This window comes from Aspergillus ibericus (assembly GCF_003184845.1).
Source record: "Aspergillus ibericus CBS 121593 unplaced genomic scaffold BO80scaffold_32, whole genome shotgun sequence".
Lineage (NCBI taxonomy): Eukaryota > Fungi > Ascomycota > Eurotiomycetes > Eurotiales > Aspergillaceae > Aspergillus > Aspergillus ibericus.
This window is the reverse complement of record NW_020292130.1, coordinates 206,399-228,951: the sequence shown is the minus strand read 5'-3', so window position 1 is coordinate 228,951 and position 22,553 is coordinate 206,399. Positions and strand designations below refer to the sequence as shown.

General features: G+C 53.1%; 8 protein-coding genes across 8 annotated transcripts; 5 read left to right on the top strand and 3 right to left on the bottom strand.

Moving 5' to 3' along the window:
• The first annotated feature begins 2,514 nt into the window (after window positions 1-2,514).
• Window positions 2,515-4,226, top strand: BO80DRAFT_411572 (EXS domain-containing protein). Its single transcript, XM_025717977.1, has 3 exons — window positions 2,515-2,976; window positions 3,030-3,119; window positions 3,166-4,226. The coding sequence occupies exons 1-3, from the start codon at window positions 2,839-2,841 to the stop codon at window positions 4,123-4,125; spliced, it is 1,188 nt and encodes a 395-aa protein (XP_025573242.1). The 5' UTR covers window positions 2,515-2,838; the 3' UTR covers window positions 4,126-4,226.
• A 292-nt stretch (window positions 4,227-4,518) lies between these two features.
• On the top strand, window positions 4,519-5,798 carry BO80DRAFT_427019 (Bax inhibitor-1 family protein). Its single transcript, XM_025719903.1, has 3 exons — window positions 4,519-4,766; window positions 4,812-4,882; window positions 4,957-5,798. Exons 1-3 carry the CDS (start codon window positions 4,617-4,619, stop codon window positions 5,549-5,551), a joined length of 816 nt encoding a protein of 271 aa, XP_025573241.1. The 5' UTR covers window positions 4,519-4,616; the 3' UTR covers window positions 5,552-5,798.
• Window positions 5,799-6,801: 1,003 nt separating this feature from the next.
• Window positions 6,802-8,920, bottom strand: BO80DRAFT_503695 (putative amino acid transporter). The gene is made up of 5 exons (XM_025724391.1): window positions 8,861-8,920; window positions 8,702-8,784; window positions 8,284-8,638; window positions 7,998-8,226; window positions 6,802-7,938 (listed from the first exon to the last, which is right to left on the bottom strand). Exons 1-5 carry the CDS (start codon window positions 8,914-8,916, stop codon window positions 7,147-7,149), a joined length of 1,515 nt encoding a protein of 504 aa, XP_025573240.1. The 5' UTR covers window positions 8,917-8,920; the 3' UTR covers window positions 6,802-7,146.
• Window positions 8,921-10,609: 1,689 nt separating this feature from the next.
• BO80DRAFT_495224 (HNH endonuclease signature motif containing protein) lies at window positions 10,610-12,017 on the top strand (the record flags this gene model as incomplete). Its single annotated transcript, XM_025723929.1, has 4 exons — window positions 10,610-10,886; window positions 10,944-11,128; window positions 11,257-11,610; window positions 11,673-12,017. 4 exons carry the CDS (start codon window positions 10,610-10,612, stop codon window positions 12,009-12,011), a joined length of 1,155 nt encoding a protein of 384 aa, XP_025573239.1. The 3' UTR covers window positions 12,012-12,017.
• A 689-nt stretch (window positions 12,018-12,706) lies between these two features.
• BO80DRAFT_503694 (putative short chain dehydrogenase/reductase family oxidoreductase) lies at window positions 12,707-14,153 on the bottom strand. Its single transcript, XM_025724390.1, has 3 exons — window positions 13,835-14,153; window positions 13,538-13,785; window positions 12,707-13,463 (listed from the first exon to the last, which is right to left on the bottom strand). The coding sequence occupies exons 1-3, from the start codon at window positions 13,884-13,886 to the stop codon at window positions 12,801-12,803; spliced, it is 963 nt and encodes a 320-aa protein (XP_025573238.1). The 5' UTR covers window positions 13,887-14,153; the 3' UTR covers window positions 12,707-12,800.
• Window positions 14,154-14,739: 586 nt separating this feature from the next.
• On the top strand, window positions 14,740-16,162 carry BO80DRAFT_360481 (DUF1479 domain-containing protein; the record flags this gene model as incomplete). Its single annotated transcript, XM_025715968.1, has 2 exons — window positions 14,740-14,940; window positions 14,993-16,162. The coding sequence occupies 2 exons, from the start codon at window positions 14,740-14,742 to the stop codon at window positions 16,160-16,162; spliced, it is 1,371 nt and encodes a 456-aa protein (XP_025573237.1).
• A 620-nt stretch (window positions 16,163-16,782) lies between these two features.
• Window positions 16,783-19,973, top strand: BO80DRAFT_411556 (uncharacterized protein). The gene is made up of 3 exons (XM_025717976.1): window positions 16,783-17,387; window positions 17,449-19,693; window positions 19,786-19,973. Exons 1-3 carry the CDS (start codon window positions 16,834-16,836, stop codon window positions 19,828-19,830), a joined length of 2,844 nt encoding a protein of 947 aa, XP_025573236.1. The 5' UTR covers window positions 16,783-16,833; the 3' UTR covers window positions 19,831-19,973.
• Window positions 19,974-20,752: 779 nt separating this feature from the next.
• Window positions 20,753-22,266, bottom strand: BO80DRAFT_447005 (SEC14 family lipid-binding protein; the record flags this gene model as incomplete). The annotated part of the gene is made up of 4 exons (XM_025721581.1): window positions 20,753-21,280; window positions 21,334-21,714; window positions 21,771-21,912; window positions 22,004-22,266. 4 exons carry the CDS (start codon window positions 22,264-22,266, stop codon window positions 20,753-20,755), a joined length of 1,314 nt encoding a protein of 437 aa, XP_025573235.1.
• Window positions 22,267-22,553: the final 287 nt, after the last annotated feature.

Sequence of the window (22,553 nt, the reverse complement as noted above, 5' to 3'; positions counted from 1 at the left end):
GAAGGCTCGCGGATTATCCTGCGCTGACGGTAGGCAAGGGTGTACGTACTGCGTACTCGACGCGAGATGCCCGAATAACCCGCATCTGCTCGGGGGCTTGGCCAGGGAGTGTACAGACTGGCAGCGCGTGGTCGACTTCATCAGCATCGGCGTCCCAGCAAACCGACCCCCTCAACAGGGGCAGTTGCCTCACCCGGCCCATGCATCCATGGGCGTGCCAGAAAGCTTCCCGGGATGTCCCTCCGGCCGAGGCGGTCTGGCCGGCGGGTTGGCCGCCTCCCCGTCCCCCAACCCAATCAGGATAATTAGTCCGGCCTGACGACGAGCCAATCCGCGAGGGGCGTCCCTCATGCCAAAGTAGCAGCCCTGTGTGCAAATGAGCTCATCGCGTGCTGCACGTGCAAACTCCGGGCCTATCAGGTGGCCGCGCTCTCAGGCGCCTCGACCGGCGATTGGGCTGATGGCGCAGATGGCATGAATCAGCTCTCGCACTATGACGAGATCTATCGAACTTCAAGGTTTTTTTGGGTCGTCTTTTCCCTCGCTTTCCCCCCTGGTGCCTGTCCTGGTTGGTGCGCTTCGTATCTCGAGAATGACCGTCCCGGTCCCAGACTATTGGACCACCTGATACCCAACAGCGAGATTTTCGGGGCCCTCCACGCCTCCAGCCAGCCAAAATCCGGGTCTCCGTTTCCAGCACATGCATTGACACTTTCTGTCGCTCACCGGTCCTTACTGTTGATGATCGCTCGTCCTGCATATAACCCGGTCCCGTCGCTTGCTGGCTCTGCTGTAGTATCATGCCCGGCCACATCTCCGTCTGCTCACGATGAAATTCGCCAAGTTAGTGCTATCTATCACCACCTCTGCTGAATCCACAGGCACAGAATAACCAATGGGTACATGTGAACAGGGAGCTGGAACAGCAACTCGTTCCAGAATGGCGGGCTAAATATTTGGACTACAAGGTTCGTATGTCCGTCGCCATGCTTGCTTTTCTGGCTGCAGTCCCCAGACTAACGGCGTCTCGTGGCGTAGACCGGCAAGAAGAAAGTGAAAACGATTAATCGCGCCCTCCAAAAAGCACCCCGCAGTCCTAGTCATCCCTCCCTTCAGCGACATGCTTCCGTCCACGGTGATCAGCTCGAGCGACCCGCCGGCTCTGATCGTCCGTCTCCGTTCCAACGCACCAGTAGCAGGCTCGAGGTTCATGATCCGTCCCACAACCCGTCCACGCCGATTAGAAGCAATGGTCCGACCCCACGCTCGCCGCGCTCGGGTTCCAGTCGGAGCGAACGCCAGCCGTTGCGTGTCCCGGGGTCTCGATTCTCGGGCATCGTGGGAAGCTACGGAAGTATTGTCGCCTCTCCACCGCTGAACGCGGCCTCGTCGGATGTCGCCTCTCTCCAACTGCCCGATCCCGCAATTGACCCCAAGGAACAGGAGTACTCGTCCGAGCGGGATGCGGAGCGGAGCAGTGTGCCGGAGAGCCCGTCTCCGGTGATGTCACGCCATGCGAGCACACGGACAGCGCCCAAGGGCATGGCCCGACGGAGCCCTTCGACGCCCCAATTAAGCGTGAATCGGGAGCCCAAACGAAATACCATCTCCGGCCCGACACCCAGGAGAGGCTCGCTGCTCCAGCGGGTCCTCTCCTATCCGGACTGGGATTCTCCAGAGAAGCGTGGCAACTTGGACGGCGCCTCCGAGTTGGAAAAGCGGCAAGACGAGTTCTTCACCTTCCTTGATGAGGAGCTGTCCAAAATCGAGACGTTTTACCAGATGAAGGAAGAGGAGGCTGCCGAACGCCTCAAGGTGCTCCGACACCAGCTCCATATTATGCGCGATCAACGCACCCAGGAGGTACTAGGAGCCAAGAAAGCCCGGCCTGAGAAGGAGGGGACGCAAAAGTCCCACCCGTTCGGGGGATTTGGTGGGTTCACCGGTTTCGGTATACGGGACGCTCTCGCGGGACGTCACTTTGGGAAGAATTCCAAAGCCCTGGCGGAGTTGGGCACCCCGTCAGCGGCTATGCAAGGACAGGATCCCAACCGGACGGTGACTCGTCGGGACTTTACACGTCGACCGGAGGACCCGCCAAACATCGATGTCTCTTATCGCTCTGCGAAAAGAAAGCTCAAGCATGCGCTCCAGGAGTACTACCGGGGTGTCGAGCTGCTCAAGGCTTACGCCTACCTCAACCGAACCGCTTTTCGCAAGATCAATAAAAAGTACGACAAGGCTATCGGTGGGCGTCCTACCATGCGCTACATGTCCGAGAAGGTCAACAAGTCGTGGTTCGTCCAGAGTGAGGTAACCGAGAACCTGCTGGCCGCAGCGGAGGACTTGTACGCCCGTTACTTTGAGCGTGGCAACCGCAAGATTGCCGCTTCGAAGCTGCGCCACACGATCAACAAGGCGGGAGATTATTCGCCGAGTACGTTCCGCGCCGGCCTCCTGTTGATGGCTGGTGTCCTGTTTGCGGCCCAGGCATTAGTATACGCCGTCCAGCACCTCCGCGATCATGACGGTGACATCCGGACCAACACAAGCTACTTGCTTCAGGTTAGTGATGTGACCGTATGTGAACTGGTCGGCCGCTAACTCCAGCAGATATATGGAGGGTATTTTCTCGTTGTCCTCCACTTTTTGCTGTTTTGCCTGGATTGCATGGTTTGGACCCGGGCTAAGATCAACTATGTCTTTGTGTTCGAGTACGATACAAGGCATGCGTTGGACTGGCGCCAGCTGACTGAGGTAAGGATCTTGAATCTCAATGTCGATCCTGTCTGACGTCGGTAGCTGCCATCTTTTTTTCTTTTTCTATTAGGACTCTTCATGTGGCTCAATTTTATGACGATCAACGCCATGTATATCTACTGGCCTGTTGTCCTTGTGGGGCTGACAGTGGTTATTCTCTTCTTGCCTGTGAGGATCTTATATCACCGCAGCCGCAAATGGTGGGCCTATTCCAACGTCAGTGCCCCATACCCCCGTTCGGTGTTTGGCATGATCCCTGACAAGAACAGTGGCGTCTGTTACTCGCAGGCTTCTATCCTGTCGAGTTTCGCGATTTCTTCCTCGGAGATATGTATTGCTCCCAGACGTACGCTATGGGCGTGAGTCATCCCCACCCTGGAGGAAATAATCCGGCTAATGTTGTAGAACATCGAATTATTCTTTTGCCTCTATGCACACCATTGGAATAATCCGCCCCAGTGCAATTCTTCGCACTCGCGGCTGCTGGGGTTCTTTTCCTGCCTACCCGGTGTCTGGAGAGCTCTGCAGTGTCTGCGACGTTACGCCGACACTAGAAACGTCTTCCCGCACCTGCTCAACTTCGGAAAGTATATGTTCACCGTTCTTTACTATGTCACTCTGAGCATGTACCGCATCGACAAAGTGGAACGCTTCCAGGCCCCGTTCATCACCTTTGCGCTGCTCAATGCCGTGTATTGCTCGGTGTGGGATCTAGCCATGGACTGGAGTTTAGGGAATGTCTATGCCAAGCGCCCGTTGCTGCGGGAGGTGCTGGCATTTCGCCAAGCATGGGTATACTACGTCGCGATGGTCATCGACATTGTGGTCCGGTTTAACTGGATCTTTTATGCCATTTTCACCAAGGATATACAGCACTCGGCAGTGCTCAGCTTCTTCGTTGCGCTGTCTGAAGTCTGTCGAAGAGGGGTCTGGACGATCTTTCGTGTCGAGAATGAGCACTGCACGAACGTCCTGTTGTTCCGGGCGTCAAGGGATGTGCCCCTGCCCTACCAGGTGGCTGCACCGCATCCACCCGGGGACCAGCAAGCGGATGGCATGCCGCTGCAAGATCAGCAGCCGCAGCCGGTTCCTACGCTCGGCGATGTGGAACATGGGACCCCGTCGACGCCCGGCATGTCTGTCCGCACTCGCGGTCTCTCTCGTGTCGGGTCCATGTTGGCTTCGGCGCATGCACAAGACTTTCAGCGTAAGAAGCGGCCGGACCCGGATCAGGGACCCCGCACCGTCGATGGCTCGATGGATACTCCGGATGACTCGACGGACGATGAGGACAATGACGCGAGAGTGTTCATGGATGAGGATGATGTGATCGTGGAGGAACTTCCCTACCACGAGCGGGATTAGAGGAGGGTCAGTGGCTGGCTTGCATGATGGCTTTTTATATGGCATATATTATGATAGATATGATACATACTAAAATAATAGAGGCATGATGCTATCAAATGATGAGCAAGATCTGTTCCTTTTTCTATCGGGTTAATGCGGATATAGCACGTTTCATCCAGTAACCGCGACGTTGAGCTAAGGTCTGGCACCATGGGGATGAGTGGTACGATCGTCGTGCGCATCTCCGATCTTGCAGGACTGTGCGACATACTGTACATAGTAGAATGTATCCATGGGGGCATAGACCCTGGCTGCCTAGGGCACGGACGGTGGATCAGGTGATGGCGGCCGACGTCACCTGCCAGGCAGTTGAGCCGCGGCGCGTCTCGACCGCACCGCCTCTCCGCCTCTCCGCCTCCTCTCCCCACTGTCAAAGCCCCTGTCAAGCGTCAACATCATCTCTCTTATCCACCTCACTTTGCTAACATCGCAGAGACTATACATACGAAATGGCTGCCAACGCCAGATATGAGCCTGCTCCGCAGCGCGACTCCTTCGAAGAGCGTGCCTACACCCAGCCCCCGCCGTCTTATCAGGCAACGGCCGAGTACCCACAAGCGCCACGCAGTGAGGACGACAATGTCCCGGATGACTTCAAGGTACGCTGCCACCGTGAGGGGAATCATTCAGCTAACGAGAGACAGTTCGGTGGTACTGTCGCAGAGGGCACCCTGCCCATCCGGATGCAGTTCATCCGCAAGGTCTATGCGATCCTGTAAGCCCCTCTCCCAACATCTATATCGCAGCATCGCAAATCGCAGCATCGCAGATCGCAACTAACGCTACTAGAACCGCCCAACTCCTCCTCACGACTATAATGAGCTCCATCTCCTTCTTCAGCCCCAACTACCGCGCCTGGATCCAGACCAACTCCTGGCTCATGTTCGTCTCCGTCTTTGGCGCCCTCGGCTTCATGCTCGTCACGTACTGGAAGCGCAAATCCTACCCGGCCAATCTCCTCTTCCTCTCAGGATTCACCCTTCTGGAAGCCTACTCCATCAGCGTCGTCACCTCCTTCTACAGCGCGCGCATCGTGATCCAAGCCCTCATCCTGACCCTGGGTCTGTTCGTCGCCCTCACTCTCTTCGCCTGCCAGACCAAGTACGACTTCACCAGCTGGATGCCCTATCTCTTCGGGAGCCTGTGGTTCCTGATCCTCTTTGGATTCGTTGCCGTGTTCTTCCCGGCCAACAGCACCGTCGAGCTCATCTACAGTGGTCTGGCGGCGTTGATCTTCTCGGGCTACATTCTGGTCGATACGCAGCTGGTGATGAGACATTACCATGTCGAGGAGGAGATCGCGGCCTCGATCTCCCTGTACCTGGACATTCTGAATCTGTTCTTGGCTATTCTGCGCATCTTGAATAACCAGAGCAACAACTAGTGATAGCAGTGGTGACGTGGCCAAATTGTGTCTGGTAAGTTGATGAGGGGGGTCGAGATGACATTCGGTACGATGAATATCTTGACTGCTTGCTTGTATGCGTAATGATATCGATTGTTCATTAGGTTAGGTAGTTTAGCTTAGCTCTTGTTTATTCTGCTCATCTTTTCCTTTTAACCTCAGAACTTCAGATCCACTCAGCTTTGTTCTTACATTCATCAATAAACAGTATATCATCTATGCTTAATCCAAGCCCCAATCCTATAGTAAATCACGTACATAACTACATGCCACTCATCTCCCTTACCGAGTAGCAATAACCCACAAGAAGATCCTTTAAAATCTTACACACTGCAATAGAATTCTCAGTGAGCTAACCAACAAGTCATCCCATCCTCAAGCCCAATTAGAATTTAGAATCAATTCAATCCTTCCAGTTAATCTGAAACAAGTACAGCACCTCTAGCCTGCATTCAATCAGAACCCCCTCCTAGCCAAGTATGCATAGCTTACCTCAGAGCCACGCTCACTCACTCCTATCTACCTACCTATCTACCTATCTACGCAGATCCGTTCCTTCCCAATGAAGTAAGTATACAAAAACCCAACCCACCAATAGATCCCACCCCCAAGATCAAAATACAGAAGATTAATTATCTTCGATAGTAACTTCACCCCTCTATCCCTGTTATCTAGCAGTCGAGTAGGTACCGTCTACCTGAGCCCCTCATTTGGAGTATTCCTAGGATGTAATGTAACTTCCGACGAATGTCGCATCGGTTCAGTTTGTCTAGATTGATTACTATATATATATATATATATAGGAGTATTGATGGAAAGCTAGGATTGGGAGGAGAAGTGGATTGAATTGAATTAGGCATGAGATTGAACGGTATTCATGGTATGTATATTGTAGAAGGATAGTATGAGAACTTGAACTGAATCAACTGATACTATGACTGACTGGATATTGAGAGTTGCTTGGAATAGGGAGAACTGAGAAGAGAAGAGAGAAGAAGAGAAGAGACGTGAGGAATTAGTACGGTTCGTAGATGGTGTCATGAATCGGGGGTGGAATCACTTATTCCTTTTCGATCAGATCATATTATTCAGAGTATGTACTCGTATCTGTGCGTACCGTTCGCTGTAGCGGAGCTGGGGCTTTAATGAGAGCAAGCTATCGGGGAAGGCATGTAGTGATGATGATTATTTGATTATTATTATTACTTTCTAGTTGTACTTGATTGGCTGGTGTTGGCAGCACTGGAAGAGAAATGCAGTTAGATTACTCCGTACAGTTGGTAAAGTCCTGACATTCAGAGGAATTTACTGCAACGCGTTACCGAGGAGAGGACGGATGGATCAGATCAAGTTTATTCCAAAGTTCAACTTTAATGAAGCATATATCTAGACCAAATCATACCCCAACGCCATTGCAATGGTATAGTGAACCGACACTGTAATCATGAAGGACCTCAGATCTAGATCGAGAACCGGTCGAACCGTGGAAGACAAGGAAATCAAAGGAGCGTGGTGGAAAGTTTAATTCTAGACACGAGGTCAAACCTTGTGGAGATGGACCCCCACCCACCGGTCTAGTGGGAAGCAATGAAAAGAGAGTTGGTGATCAGGCATACAACCATGACCACCACCCCGTATACGACGAGCGCCAAACTCAATTTTCGGAGTAGCGATCGGCGCCACTGGCGCGTCCCCCGGCGGAGAATGCCACTCTCCGTCAGTGGACGCGCTGGCGCGCTCTCGTCGCCATCGGGATCATCCTGGCTATCATCAGACAGCATGCCCTCGGCGGCCTCGTCGTCCTCTTTCATCAAACGCTGATGGTGGGGCGAATCGGGGGAGGAGATCTTGTAGTAGAACAGCCCGGGGAGGATGAAACTGATACTGGTGCTGCCCGTACTGCCAACGTAGGCAAGCACCGCTTCAAGGGACGAGACAGTCATGGCGACAATGTAGCTCAAGACGAGAATGGTGGTAGTAATGACAGAAAATCGGAGGTCACTCATCGGCTCGGGGGTTCGGTTGCTCCTCTGGCCCAGGAGAGGGTGTCGATGAGGCGAGGTGTCGCTAGCAGACGAGGATTTGGGCCTCCAACGCATCACGGCGTCCACGGAAGCCCGACACGGATGGCACTGCAGTGGATACGAGAACATGACCAGCATGACAATGGCGGCGCGGCCAATCGTGGCCCAGAGTCCTGGCGGGTACATGCTCACGATGTTTCCACCAACACTGTTTCCAAAAGAGAGGTACCCAGTAATAGCCACAAGGATATAGGTGGCCGCGGCGCTGCCGATACTGGTGAGGACCACACCGGTGGTTCGGAAATGGCTGTTATTGCCGATTTCGTTCAAGATCGAGAACATCTGCGAGACCGGTCAGACCCATGCACCTAGAAGCAAGATAGAGTGATTTGGAGGCCTACGTTCTGGTGGCATGTAAACGCAAAAACAATCACCGGTAGACTGCTGAGCGTGGGAACCGGGCCGGCCCAGTGAATGACGCGAATCGGGCCCCGATCCGTCATCGTGTCCCCCTTGACGAAATGGTATACGACCAAAACGACCAGGTAGGCCATGGAGACCAAAGCGGCGATACTGGTATACTTGAGCGAGTCCAACCGGCGGAGGTACGAGAGCGGAATCACGATCAACCTGAGACCAGCCTGTTAGCAGAGTCCTGCAGTCGTATTCAATGCGGAGGGAGCATACATGAACGCCGTGACCCAAAAATGCCGGTCCACCAAGAAATCATAGTCCGGAGCACCGCCAACAAACCCTTGGACCACTCCCGGCATCAAATCACCAATGATGATCAGGTAGCTGATTCCGACTCCGAAACATTTGATCGCGATGGCGGCATCGAACACGACGGCTGCATTAGGATAGGTGATTTGTGATAAGGCAAAAAAGGATGCGGTGCCTCTTTCCAAATACTGGGCACACCGGGACTGGAGATAGAGACCGAAGCCTGCCATCATTCCCGACCACAATATCACGAAGACGCCGAGGACGATTCCCATGTGGGAGATTGCGAGAGGCATGGCCATGACACCCGCACCGATAACTAACAGAGCCGAAGGAATCCGCAGTTAGCACTGATCGCAAGGAGGTTGCCGACTCGACTTACTTGTATTGACCAGGTTGATCACACAGCTGACCCAGCTGGCTTCCCCATGATGACCGGAGCTTCGTTTCCCTTTGCCGCCGTGTCTGCGACGGATGGCGATCACCGTGAGCGATAAGAAGCAGGAGAGAAGAGAGACCGGCAAGGCTGGAGGGCGCTCACCTTCGAGATCCGGCTCGGGGGGAGCCAATTCCGACCGAAGCCTCATCGTCCATCATCGTGAGGGTGCGAGGTAAGGGAAGTGGTCTCGAGATGATGAAATTCTTGGGGGGGGGGGAGGAAGCAGTAGTAGATAAGGATTGAAGGTGGCCACACGACACAAGATTGCGGTGATCAATCAACCATAGTCGGTTGGGGGTCCCTCGAACTAGCGGTGCCGGGGTGCAGCGGTCAGGGAGCCGGCAGTCGGGTAAGGAACGGAAATCGGATATCAGCTAGGAGCAGAGCAAGGAGAATTAAAGAGAGGGGTTGGGACCGAGAGACATGCGGAGATAAGAAGAATGAATGAAAGAGTGGATGATGGATGACCAGCGAACCCGACCGACCGGCCAGGCGAGGCGGGAGGCGGTGGAGGCCTTTAGTCATGCTGGTATTTTTAGTTTTTCCGCCGTCGCCAATTGGTCCCTCGGATGTCATTCCCCTTTTACCGCTGCGGGTCATCCGAAGAAGAGATCTATATTCGATCCACCAGGCCATTTCTCCAGGCCGATGCTGTAGCCTGGGAAATATAGAATTGCTGGGGTGGGAACTTCAGCCCGTGGTTGACCGGCTAGTACGGAAGGAGCCACCACAGCAAGGCGAGCTCCTGAATGCCTCCGAGGTCGCCATCAGAAGCCCTTCGGTGGAGGTGTCCGTCAACAGGATATGCGCCCCTCGAACGACAGTGAGACAGACTGGCGGGATGCTTGCCATAATGGCCCTGCAAGCCAATAGCGACCCAAGGACAGGATCGGAGCGATGCCTGACACTAAACAGAGAGGGTTGTGATCTCGGCCGCAATCCTATCACCGTAATCAAATGCCCCAAGCAAAGGGGCGATTGGTAGGGACTGTAACGGATCGGACAAGCTGACGGTGCACTATTTGGGCTCTCATATGACATAGAAATTATACGAGGTATCTGACATGCACTCTGCTTCTCAAAGTTGCTTCGCGGGTGTGGCTCATTTAATGAAGTAGAATTTCCTAGATAGGCTGCCGTGTCCTTCTATAAGCGTTGGACTTTGACAGACAGTCATTGATCGAATTCTTCACTCATGAGATCTGTCGCACAGTTTCTCTGTAATCCAAAAATCTTGCTGCGGGTGGCTCCTCATGCTTTTCAGGGTCTAACTACTTCTCCACTAGAGGACTAGAGGACTAGAAGAAAGGAACTGGCGCTGCAATTCGTCAATATGATCAACCACTTCTTCAAGATGTCGTTTAGACACACAATCCAAACCAGGTAGAAACCAACGTCTGTGGAAACGCCTCGAACCTGGCTTCGCGACGTCACTATTTATGAATCATTACTTACCTTGGTAGGTACATTACCTACTTCTTTCTCAAGCAACTATCACTCTATCATCACATCATCCTGACTGCCTTTTTCCTACAAGGTTCCTCTTAAATTCGCACCATCCCTCATTCTTGACTTCTACTACTCATCCTCACTTCTCTTCTCACCCCCACCCTTCAGTTCCAACTTCTGCCGCTTTACTGCGTTGCCCTCAATCATAACTTCGTCCTCTATCAGTTTAATCTTCGTTAAGACTCCCCCGTGGCACACAACGTAAGCTGGTATCACTATTTCCTCAATCTTTCACCCCGTTGACACACGGCGTAAGCTGGTGCCAATTTTATCGTGATGTCGACATCCACTCCCACCCCACCATCTATCTCTCGTACCTCCATCCAAGCCTACTCGGCTACCATGGGCCCTGCAGACCAGTCCGACCAAGTCCAACCGGCGACGATGGGCCCTGCAGACGAGCTCCTCGATCCACAGCGACGCGACCTGATCACACGGCTGTCTCGCATTAGGGGAGACTTCAGAACTGATTCGATCGGATGGGCTTGCTTGTGGTTTGCAGATCTCTCTTCGATTGAGGAGATCATCAAAGCCTTTGAGCAGGATCCGCGGAGCATATCCTATGCTTTAAAGATATCTTTGTCAAAAAATGACCCGACAACACAAGCTATCGCAGCTTGTAAGTAGATCGGTTGGCCACATAAACAAGATTAAGCTAATACAGCACCAGAGGCAGCTCGGGCTAGAAGTACTGCACTGTCCAATGAAGACCTGGGAGAGCCTTCTGAAGACGAAGGAACACAGACAGACGAGACTCCAGCTAAGAAGCGCCGGCTTGCTTCGGATCCGCGACAGACTTCTAAGATTCCTACATGGACCGGAAAACAAACATCTGAGCGGCCCTTAGGGGCATCCTCTACCGTGACGGCAGGCCCTACAAATGAAGCCACTTCTCTATCACTAAGTGAGTCGGCTTATCATGCAAAAAAGCTGGTAAGCTGAACAAACATCATACACAATGGAGTCAATGTTTTACTGATCCGACCAAGTGCAAGGAGCGAGATAATGACACGTGTATTCTCACCGGTTGCTCTTTACCAGTTGAAGTTACACATATATTCCCAAAAGGCCTCGGCAAGAGGGGTGAAGGGAGATTCGAGAACTTCTGGGAGGTTTTGGGGACTTATTGGAGCCCACAACAAGTCAAGGCCTGGGAGGAACAGACCTTTGACCCAGATGGAACAGAGACCTGTTCCAATCTAATGTGTATGAACAATATGGCCCATAAGCTATGGGAAAAGGCGGGTTTTGCCCTGAAACCTCTGTCCCTGAGTGAGGATAAAAGGCAACTTGAAGTCCAATTTTATTGGCTGCCGATGAATAAATACCGCGGGGCAATGCGAGTCAGTACAGCCCCCTGTCCTTTTCCTCCCAATCTCCCCAGCACGAACAGTCAATATAAAAGGGGCTGGTTAATTTTGTCACGGACACGAGACTGTGCTCTGGGGACATTCTCACCTTCAAGACCGGTGACCCGGAGGGTCACCCCCTTCCATCCATGGAGCTACTGAACATGCAGTGGGTCCTACATCGGGTACTTGCCCTCAGTGGTGCCGCCTACGCGACCGACAAAGAACTTTTCCTCGACCCAGATGATCCTCTTGGGCGTCTTACTGCGTTTGGGGTGTATGGAGAGGACTCCGACTGGGATAGCGAGATGGAAGTGGAGGAGGAGGAAGAAGACGAAGAGGAGGAGGAGGAGGAGGAGGAAGAAGACGAAGAAGAGGAGGAGGAGTATACATAGTTCAGCAGATAGTCTCAAGCACTGGTGGAGTGTTTTCTCGTATCCGCATTTGAATGGACAAGATATACTGCGCAAGTTGCATTTAACAGCACCAGACTGTCTCGACAAACTTAAGATTTAAGCAATCCTATCCTATTCCCCTCTCTCCATTCAGGTAAATATATTCCTCTTCTCTTCCGAGCCTTCACTTTCGCCAAAGTAGAAGGAGGATTGAGTTGGTGCTCTCGGAATGATGTTGTTGTTCCAAGATCCTCCGCTGCGATCTTAATTGAGTTTCACGGAGATTACTCACAATGTCACTATAGGATCTTGAAGAGGTTTTCTCATGAATACATGTTTGTGAACAGAACCATAAGATCCACAAAGCAGTGTCTGTTGCAATCAAAGGCCAACCCAATATCTTGTTCCTAGAATCCTCTGTCAACTACGTGTATAGCCAAGTATATAGTAGCTTCATGAGACTCATATTCCTAGGCCTCGTCTAGATTCTGTAGACTGCCACCTTGCATCATCAACCCCTGTCCTCTCTGTGTGGCCTTGTTCTTGACATTGCCCACGTCTGCCTTTTTCTATTACTTTTCCTCCGTGTCTTCCTCGTTTCCTTCCTTATAAGAGTCATCCGCCTCTTGCAAAGAGAAATACGCAAAAAGCGGAGGGATGTCTACTTCTATTTAAGTATTCCATGCCATGTTGTTCGGAATCCTACAGACGGTAAAGGGTTTTCTCTGAGAGACAGACAAACTTCGCAAGAAAGTATATGACGGTCCGATTATAGTCGCTGCAATTCATCTACAACTTCGGTATTCCCCATCCGCTCTGTGACAGCAGGCCAAAAGTCTCCTCGACCAACGCATCATTATCAGATGCGGTATTTCCCGGTCGCTTCCCAGGCCCCGGGTCATTGAAGGCCTCCACCGAACGCACCGTCTTGGACACCTCCAGGATGGTTCCGCCACTTACTGGGAATTGAGGACCATGCCGACCCTCCTGATCCCCAATGATCCCACTAACCTTGTCCTGTTGAATAAGCGCGAGCATGACCTGAGCCACTTCGTCGGGTGTCACCCATTCATCCGCCCTCTCGTCCACTATCTTCAGCTTTTCCGGATGATCCGTCCATAGAGGCGTCTTGATGACTCCTGGCGCAACAGCCGTGACGCGGATCCCGCATCTGCGATCAAGGCTCGCCAGCGATCGCACCAAGCCATTGATGCCATGCTTGGTGGCGACGTATATCGGAGCGCAAAGGTTTGAGTTTTGGCCGGCGATGCTGGAGATATGGACGATGTGTTTGCGTCGTTGGTTGCTCCCATGGCGAAGGAAGTGAGCAATTGCTAGCTGGGTTGTACGGATCGGATGGGTGAGGTTGATGTCCAGCAGGGCAAATCGACCTCCATATCGTGGGTCTCTGCTCTCGGGCGTGCCGGGAGGACGCCAGAAGTTCGTCCAGTGCTGTATGATAGTTGTGAGCTATACCATCCCTTGTGCGATACTCGACGGGGCATGCGTGGGTGGAAAAACTGTACCGGCTCAAAAATACCAGCGCCGGGACACACGATGTCAATTTCTCCGAATTCTTGCTCAGCCACCTCGAACATGCGCTCGAGTTGTCTCCAGTCGGTGACATCGGTCTTTTGGAAGACGGCTCGTGGAGTCTTCGTCTGGATCGAGTACTGATCCACGATGGCCTGTGCCTCTGGACGCAGAGCGAGATCGGCAATCAGGACGTTGCATCCTCGCTCGAGGAGGAGTTTGGCAAAGGACAGGTTAATGCCTACATTTGCTATTAGTGTCTGTTGGCTGACTTTAATACTTTTACACACCGGATCCTGCGCCTGTCACAATAGCAGATCGTCCTTGTACGGAAAATGACATAATGACGTGGGATTGATGGTCGTGATTCGGGGTGGTGGTTGCTGGAAGTCACAGGATGACCTGCGTTACTTATAGCTCGTCGGGAGGGGGTTGATGCGCGACCTCGGGGCCGGCTTCCTGTCCGTCTGCAGGAGGATATCGCAGTATCGTTAGGCCGAGAATAAGGCGCGGAAGAAGGCCGAGGATAGAGCATCCTGTAAGTTGACTGGTATCTCCGATACTGACGTCTCCATGCATCTACTAGTTCTACTCATTAGTATATATATTTGAGCCAGTCAACATCTTTTGATGCTAGTACTTGCCAGGTATATCCCAGCCCATAAAAGAGCATGGTTGGTGTCTCAACTCTATCGGCCTATTGCTGCGGAATCAGCTGCCGCGATGCCCGCCTCGGTGAAGGTGCCGATCTGCCCGTCTGGGTTTCTGTCGCGTCAATTGCCTATTGGGCCGTTTCGATATACTCCATACTCCGTACACCCGCCCTCACTCCCTGGATTCGGTAAAATTTCCAAATCTAGCTAGAAAACTTCTCATATCATCTCTTTGCATCATCGCACCCCGTTGCGTGCATATTGTGGTGATTAAACATCGCCATCTTGAGGGCCCCGTGATATCCCGAATCCCGCATTTGCGGGGAAGGCGGGTGTCTACCATTCTAGGCAGTCGGGCCGGTTACCCAATCAGTACTCCCGACAGGTACTTCCAGCTATAATAGACAGGCAAGACCCTGCCTGGGAACACAGGAGATGCTCACACTTCACGTATCTTGGAAGAGTCAGAGATCATGTCGATGTCTAAGTTACTCTCAAAAACGGCCGCCCGGGCCGCGTCCACCTCGAGTTCAGCCTCGCAGATGACCAAGGCCGCAGGCGATATCTCCAGTGTCTTTCCGAGTCTGAGACCGGATTATAAGCCGGAACCACTGCCGTCGCGGTTCAAAGATCTGAAGCTACGATACTTTCAGGAGAATGAAGAAGCATTGAAGCAGAGCTGGAAGAGACTCCTTCCCAGCCTGGAGGAGGAGGTACACAAGATCAAGTCCAAGGGCAGCGATGTAAATCCCCAGAGCACTCTATTACGCGGGAGAGTGGTACTGATAGCTATAGATCATCCCTTCAGTGAAATACTCCGACGTGGTAAATGGCACGGTGCCAAACCATCTCCTTGCGGAGATCCGCCACCGGGGATCTGTAGTGATCAGGAACGTGTTGCCTCGCGAGAAGGCCCTGGAATGGAAGGAAAGAATCAAGGACTACGCTGCTGCCAACGAAGAGCGCGTGAAAGCCTTCCCCCCGGAATCCCCGGCTGTCTATGAGCTGTACTGGACTCCATCACAGGCAGAGGCGCGAGCACATCCGAATATGCTCGATACACAGCGCTTCCTACAACGTCTGTGGCATTCGTCTGATCCCAGGACGCCCATCTCCACCAGAAACGTCTTGACCTACGCAGACCGACTGCGCATTCGACAACCCGGCGACGCCAAGTTCACCCTTGGCCCTCATGTCGACGGTGGCTCACTCGAGCGGTGGGAGGATCCCGAGTACTCCAAGGTCTACACGAAGATCCTGGAGGGTAACTGGGAAGATTATGATCCATGGGACGCCAAGCACCGTGTATCAGCCAAAATGGACTTGTACAACGGAGCCGGTGCTTGCTCGATGTTGCGGTTCTTCCAGGGATGGCTATCCATGTCCAACACAGCTCCCGGAGAAGGCTCATTGCATGTTTGCCCCATGATCACCCACAGCACAGCATACACCATCCTGCGACCCTTCTTCGACCCCGAAACCCTGCAACCTGCACTGGACAACACTTTCCCGGGCTCCGTACCCGGTGCCTGCCAAGAGTACAACCCGATCACTCACCCTCACCTGGAACTCGAAGCCACCATGGTGTCCGTCCCCGAGGTGGAACCGGGTGACTACGTCGCCTGGCATTGCGATTCACTGCACTCGGTCGACAAGGAACATCGCGGCAAGGGTGACTCCAGTGTTCTTTACATTCCTGCCACGCCGATGTGCGATATGAATGTGGAGTACCTGCTCAAGCAGCGACAGGCTGCGCTTGCTTACTCCCCGCCCTGGGATTTCCCCGGTGCCGGCGGTCCTGGGGAGATCGGATTCCAAGGAGCCTTGGACTGGAACTCGATCGATGCGGACGGTCTGCGTGCCATGGGCATGGGTAACCAGCCCTGGGAGATTACCGCCGATATGAGTGAGGGCGAAAAAGCGGTTGTCGAAGCTGCCAACAAGGCATGCTTCGGTCAAGCTTGATTTTTTTATCGCATATGGCACGGGCAATCGAGGCATTGTATTTGTACGGTACGGAAAGTAAAATTGCATTCATCGTTCTATATCCAATCATACCAAATCCTTTGAAGACAGATTTAGTGTTCAGATTTTAGAGGCAGTTGAGGAACTATCTTTTGGCGTAAACCCCCTTCCGTTGTCAATAGTTTCCGGTTCCCTATAGTGCCTGGTTCTCCTAGTTAGCTATTCCCCAACTCCATTGTTCCTATCTCCAAGATACAGTCATAGCTCAAACAGCGGTCATACTAAGATCACTCCTTCCCCTTGTCATGGGGTCGCTTTGCCTTTTCTGCTCGCGTTTGCTATTCTGTAATCGTTGGCCAGACTTTTGGGCTTATGATGGCGGGCTGGGGGTTTCTCTCCTTGCTTGGTATGTCTTCTCATTCTGTGGGACCTTTGTTAAATGTCAATCTTCTGGCTCGATGGGGCCATGTGAAGTTGATATGTAATGCCCAGCCAGATGGTCCATTAGAAGATTTCTCCTATATGTGCAGCACTAAGTACGGGGTAAAGGGTGGATTCTGCCCGAGCTCCTGCATCACCGCCCGCACCTTGATAGCGCCATAGCGCAGCTTATCGTCTCCGGCCATTCCAGCTGCTGCTTCAATGACCGACCCAGAATATCGGGCATAACCATGTGGCTCCAGGCGACGCTGCTCCTGCTCGCCTCGTGCGTTCCCTCGTCGCTGGCCATCTACCGCGACGAGGTCAACCACATCGATTACCATCACGCCCTGCTCGGCCTGCCCGCTTCCCAGTCCACCTTCTTCCTCAAACCGTCCGCGGCCTCCAATGCCTCCTTACTCTACACCCTCTCCGAAAAGTCGCTTCTCGGTGCCGTGAACCCCAAAGATGGCTCGCTGGTCTGGAGACAGAACCTCTCGCGATCTGCCCTGCCCGTGGCCCACCCCAGTGCACACGGTCTCCTCCGGGCCTCCGAGGGCACAAACGCTCTGGTGAGCGCTCTTGGCGACTATGTGTCATCATGGAGTGCGTTGGATGGCAAATTGATTTGGGAGAACTGGTTTGAGGGTGAAGCGGTGGCTGATCTCGAGCTCCTGGAGCTGGAGGATGTCAGTGCGGCTCCGGCGACCAAAGACACTGTGGCGCTTTTTGGCGGGAAGGCTGGCGTCGTCAGAAGATTGGATGGAGATTCGGGTAAGACGAAATGGGAGTATTTGGACGAAAGGTGCGAATCCAATCCCTCGCGTTTTCTATAGGAGCTTCCCTCGCTGACAGTGCTCGAGTAGTGGTGACATTCCCATCCAGTTGTCGTCCTCGGCCACCGAGGTCTTCTACGTTTCTCTGCAGCCATCCGCGCGGAAAGGATACAGAATCAAGGTTGTGACATTGGATCCCCTGACCGGTCGACAAACCCAGCAGCAGATCCTGAGCTCGGAAGGTGACGTGTTCAGCGCTGATTCCGTTCTCTTCGTGGGCGCAAACACCGCCTCCCCGATCATTGTCTGGGCGGATCAATCACACAAGACGCTCAAGGTCAACGTCATCGGAACGAAGCAGGTACACGCGTTCGATACCGACAACTCAAGTGGCGAGAGCATCAGCTCCATCACTGTTCATGCTCCCAAGAAGCTCGAATCGCTGCCGCATTTCCTTGTGCATTACGAGACCGAGTCCACCACCTGGGCTGAGGTCTACCACGTCGACTTGACATCCGCCTTGGTATCCAAAGCCTACGAGCTCCCTCGCTTGCAGGGGTGGTCTGTCTTCTCGACAAGCAGCAAGGATGCCAATGTCTACTTCACCCGCATCACCCAGTCCGAGACGACCGTTGTTTCTTCGGCCTCCCATGGCGTCCTGGGCAGATGGCCCCACCAGGCACCTCCTATGGAACAAGCTCTGCACTCCGTGTCGGAAGTTGTTGCCAAGGGTGACACTGTTGCTGTCCGATCGGCCGCTGCGTTGGCGTCCGGTGATTGGGAATTGATTCGCAACGGCCAGACGGAATGGACCAGATACGAAGCGCTCGCGGGTGCATTGGCCGCTGCCTGGGTCGAGGAAGACGCCCAGGAGGATCTGGCACATCAGCTAGAAGTTGAAGGTCACGAGAGTCTCTACGGAGCCTACATGCACCGTGTCAAGCGCCACGCCAGAGACCTCCAGCATCTCCCCGAGTGGCTGAAGGGGCTCCCTAAGCGTATTTTCACCAGTATCTTGACCGATGAGGTGTCCAACCTTGATGGCTTTGGGATCGTTAGGCCTGTTATTGTGGCCACAGAGAACGGAAGAGTCTACGCCCTTGATGCTGGCAAGCACGGCGCCGTGTCCTGGAAGGTCAAGGCCGCTGACACGGAGTCGTGGAATGTGAAAGCGATTCTCACTCAGCCTGGCTCTGCTACTATTCATGCCGATGATGGCAGCTCCGTCACTCTGGATGTCTCCTCTGGTGAGATCCTGGAACGCACCCCTGGTACCACGAAGATTCGCTCTGTTGCCGTCGCCTACGGTGACACCGCTCCTGTGACTGTCGGTATCAAGGAGGACGGTGCGCCCCTGAAGTCTGTCGATGGCCAGGGATTCTTTGTGACGCTCAGCGATGATGGCCGTGTTCTCGGATGGGCTGCCAGAGACAACCAGACTCCTGCCTGGCAATTCTTGCCTCCTCCGGGCGAGAAGATCATTCATGCCACCGCGCGACCCTCCCACGACCCTGTTGCTTCGATTGGTAAAGTCCTGGGCAACCGGTCTGTCCTCTACAAGTACCTGAACCCCAACCTCGCCCTGATCACTGCCGTGGGCGAGAGCTCAGCCACCTTCTATCTCCTTGATGCAATTTCCGGAAGAATCCTCCATACTAGTACCCACCAAGGGGTCGACCCCACCCAGCCCATCTCCTCTGCCATCTCCGAAAACTGGTTTGCCTACTCCTTCTGGGCCGACGCAGTCGACTCCTCCTCTGCCAAGGGCTACCAGCTAGTGATCTCTGAGCTCTACGAGTCCCCTATCCCCAACGACCGCGGCCCTCTGGACTCCGCATCTAATTACTCCAGTATCACCAACCTCCCTCTCCCCCACGTGATCTCGCAGGCCTTCATGATTCCGGAGCCCATCTCTCACATGGCCGTCACTCAAACCCGCCAGGGCATCACGGTCCGCCAACTCCTCTGCACCCTACCCTCCTCCAACTCTATCATCGGCATCCCGCGCCCCGTCCTTGACCCGCGCCGTCCCATCGGCCGGGACCCGACCACCACCGAGGCCGAGGAAGGCCTCTTCAAGTACAACCCCTTCCTCGAATTCGAGGGCAAATGGTACCACTCGCACTCGCGCGATGTCGCCGGAATCAAGACGGTCCTTTCCACCCCTACTCTCCTAGAAAGTACCAGCCTGATCTTCGCCTTTGGCGGAGACATTTTCTCCACGAGAGTGACTCCCAGCCAGGCCTTCGATGTCCTGGGCAAGGGGTTCTCCAAGTTGCAGCTAGTCATGACCATCGTGGCATTGACAGCGGGTGTTATCATCCTAGCGCCAATGGTATGTCCCTCCCCCTCTATCATCCACTCCTCCACACAACCTGGCATCCCTCTATCAACCCACAACCAACTAACCAATCCTCTGTCCCACAGGTCCGGAGAAAACAAATCAACGCCATCTGGAAAGCGTCTTCATGAGTTCAGCAGTGTGTATTATTATTATTATTATTATAGTAAACGAACCATTGGGGAGAGTAGACGCAGCAACAAGCCAGCTAGCTAGCTACTCAGATTTTATACGATGTAAAGACATAATACAATTGATAGTACAAACATCCTCCCCAAAAAACCGCACTGCATACGCGTACCTATTGAAAAAAGTACAGTACATCATCTATCTCATCTTCATGCAGAGCTAACCCAGGACAAAGCAGACAAGTAAGATATCAATGTTATCAACGTTCGCAAATAAGTAGAGCCACTGACTCAAACAGAGTAAGAAGAAGAGATAATAGATAGATACTAAACGTAATAACGGAACTGAGACAGATAGTAACTAAGTCACTACAAACCAGAGAACCGAACTAGATACATCACAAATGCAAGACCAACTCCAACTCCATCTGATGTTAGATCTTAGTGAGTTGTCAACAATTACATGTGAATATTGAGGATTAACACGATCATAAGGGAGAAAGATATGGTATGAATTGATGAATGATGAGTATGCAATTCGAACAGATGAATCAAAAACACAGTAACCCGAAATAGAATAATGTCTCGTTCTATTATCTTGTTGCCTTGAAAGGATGATATTCTAGACCCTGAACAGGAAATATGGGTATGCGTGTATGTAACAAATGATGAGATACTCGTTGAAGAAAGACAGGGTGGAACTGAAGTGAAGTAAAGTGAGGTGAATAAGTACGAAAAGGTGATAGCCCGGTCCAGGAAGTAATTATAGATGCTGTGTGATGCATTGTATGAGTGGTAGATTATCTAGGTGGGTCAAAAGAAAAAGGAATCGGGTGATCGCTGGTCTTGATTAGTATCTGTGATGGTGAATGGGAAGAATGAAATCTGCAGAAGGTGATATATAAGATTGAAAGGGAAAGATGAATTAAGCGGCGGCTGTTTGCGCGGGGGCATTCTCCTCGTTGGCCGAAGCCGGCTCTTGCAGGAGGACTTTCTCGTTCTCACTGACGGGTTCGGACAGCTCTTGCTCCGGTTCGGTGGGCTTCTCAGCCGGGACAGGAGCAGCGCCGTTGCTCGACTCCGCTGGAGAGGCACCAACAGGGACATCCGATTTCCGGCTCTCGCCGTTCACCTTCCCGAGAACCTCGACGTGGTCGCCCTTGAACAAAACTGGGCCCTTGATGAAACTAGGCTTGGTTTCGCCCTCGGCAGGAGGGGTTTCCAAAACCCCCACGAGCTTGCGGGCTTCTTCGTCAAGGTAGGGCATGTCGCCCCACTGCCAGTCCAATTCACCACCGTATTGCTTAGGGATGCTGGATGGGTCCATAAAGGCAGCCAGAGTGGGCTTGACTTCGGCGGCGGAGAGGATGAAGATCTTCGAGGTGGTGACAGGGTCGAACCAGCGCTTGATCCAGCCCCAAACGGTAGGGAAGAAGGAGGGAGCACCGATGATCTAGATGTATCCATTTAGCAGGCATCCTTATTGCGCTAAGGGAGCAGACGTACGAAAATCCGGTCCAACGTCTCCGGGTAATGAGCAGTGGCCAGTACACTGGCATCTTGCATGTGTCCCTTCAGGTTCCAGAACTGCTTGAGTCCAACCCCGCTAACGTCGACAATGTTGGTTGATGTGACAATCGGCGTTTCCGGGTTGGGGCGAGAGAGTTGCGAACACAAAGGCATGACGAAGTTGAGGAGGTTCTCGTAGAGAGCGAAAAGGCGCAGTAGACGCTGCGGGACCGTAGAGGACTGGTGCGTCTCGGAAGTCGAGGCGGAAGAGGACATGGTCGAGTTGTATGCGGCCATGTTCTTGCTGTTCAAGTGCTTGATTTCGAAAACATAGACGGGAATACCGCGGCGGTCTCGACGACCGGTCCATTGGGGATACTAAAGAGAGCCATGTTAGGTCGCTGCCACCATATGATTATCATCGGTTCACGAACCATCCGCCTAGCAGCATCGTACGAGTCCACTTCGATGTTCTCGTACAGCGATTCAATGGCATTGTCCCGACGCCAATCCTCCGTATCCTTGAACTGGCCCCAAGCGCCGTCAATGTCAAACTTGCGTGCACGAAGGAAGCGCCTATAGAGAGAGCAAGTCAGCTTCCCGTCAATAGGATTCAACGAAGCAATGCGGGTTGTGATGAGGCAAACCGCTAGAGGATGGAACATACAGCATCGTCGCATCATCATGGGTGGCCTTCTCTCCCTCCCGCTCGGGCTTGTAGTAGCCTTTTTCCTCACACAGCTTCTTGAAATCCTCTAGCTTCTTTTCCTGCTCATCGGTCAAATGGTGCAGGTGGCCCGCGAGCCAAGCCGTGCCCGCCGCCTGCGAGGCCGACGCAACGGGATCGTTCTTAGGATCGGATGCCTCATGCGTCGAGCTGGCGTCGCTCTCCGCCGGCGGCTGGGAGGCCTTTGATCCCCAGAAAGGCATTGCGCGGATGATAGGTACTGGTGGTGTTTAGAAGGAGCAAACGCGCAGGCGTGAAGCACCGAAAATTGGGCGGGTCAATTACGAGCTGAGCTCGGAGTCGGCGGAAGACGGCTGTAGTTCGTCGGGAGCTCGTTTCAGGTTGAGAAGGCGCCGGCAGCGTCGGATGGCAATCCCAAATGTTCAACAACGAGCGAAACCGCAAACACGAGAACGGTGGCGGGGAATTGGAACAAAGGATGAGAAACGGGCGCTGTCAACTGCGCAGTCGGAAAAGACAGTCGCCGTAA

Bases quoted from the DNA above. Each gene is read 5' to 3' on its own strand.
- BO80DRAFT_427019 (XM_025719903.1), top strand. From the start codon at position 4,617: ATGGCTGCCAACGCCAGATATGAGCCTGCTCCGCAGCGCGACTCCTTC. The intron at 4,767-4,811 runs GTACGCTGCCAC...AACGAGAGACAG, and splicing joins ATGTCCCGGATGACTTCAAG to TTCGGTGGTACTGTCGCAGA. The intron at 4,883-4,956 runs GTAAGCCCCTCT...TAACGCTACTAG, and splicing joins CGCAAGGTCTATGCGATCCT to AACCGCCCAACTCCTCCTCA.
- BO80DRAFT_411556 (XM_025717976.1), top strand. From the start codon at position 16,834: ATGTGGCTCCAGGCGACGCTGCTCCTGCTCGCCTCGTGCGTTCCCTCG. The intron at 17,388-17,448 runs GTGCGAATCCAA...GTGCTCGAGTAG, and splicing joins TGGGAGTATTTGGACGAAAG to TGGTGACATTCCCATCCAGT. The intron at 19,694-19,785 runs GTATGTCCCTCC...TCTGTCCCACAG, and splicing joins TTATCATCCTAGCGCCAATG to GTCCGGAGAAAACAAATCAA.
- BO80DRAFT_411572 (XM_025717977.1), top strand. From the start codon at position 2,839: ATGTGGCTCAATTTTATGACGATCAACGCCATGTATATCTACTGGCCT. The intron at 2,977-3,029 runs GTCAGTGCCCCA...TGACAAGAACAG, and splicing joins AATGGTGGGCCTATTCCAAC to TGGCGTCTGTTACTCGCAGG. The intron at 3,120-3,165 runs GTGAGTCATCCC...CTAATGTTGTAG, and splicing joins CCCAGACGTACGCTATGGGC to AACATCGAATTATTCTTTTG.
- BO80DRAFT_503694 (XM_025724390.1), bottom strand. From the start codon at position 13,886: ATGTCATTTTCCGTACAAGGACGATCTGCTATTGTGACAGGCGCAGGA. The intron at 13,786-13,834 runs GTGTGTAAAAGT...TAGCAAATGTAG, and splicing joins TGTGACAGGCGCAGGATCCG to GCATTAACCTGTCCTTTGCC. The intron at 13,464-13,537 runs GTACAGTTTTTC...ACTATCATACAG, and splicing joins GCGCTGGTATTTTTGAGCCG to CACTGGACGAACTTCTGGCG.
- BO80DRAFT_503695 (XM_025724391.1), bottom strand. From the start codon at position 8,916: ATGATGGACGATGAGGCTTCGGTCGGAATTGGCTCCCCCCGAGCCGGA. The intron at 8,785-8,860 runs GTGAGCGCCCTC...CATCCGTCGCAG, and splicing joins CCCCGAGCCGGATCTCGAAG to ACACGGCGGCAAAGGGAAAC. The intron at 8,639-8,701 runs GTAAGTCGAGTC...CGGCTCTGTTAG, and splicing joins GATCAACCTGGTCAATACAA to TTATCGGTGCGGGTGTCATG.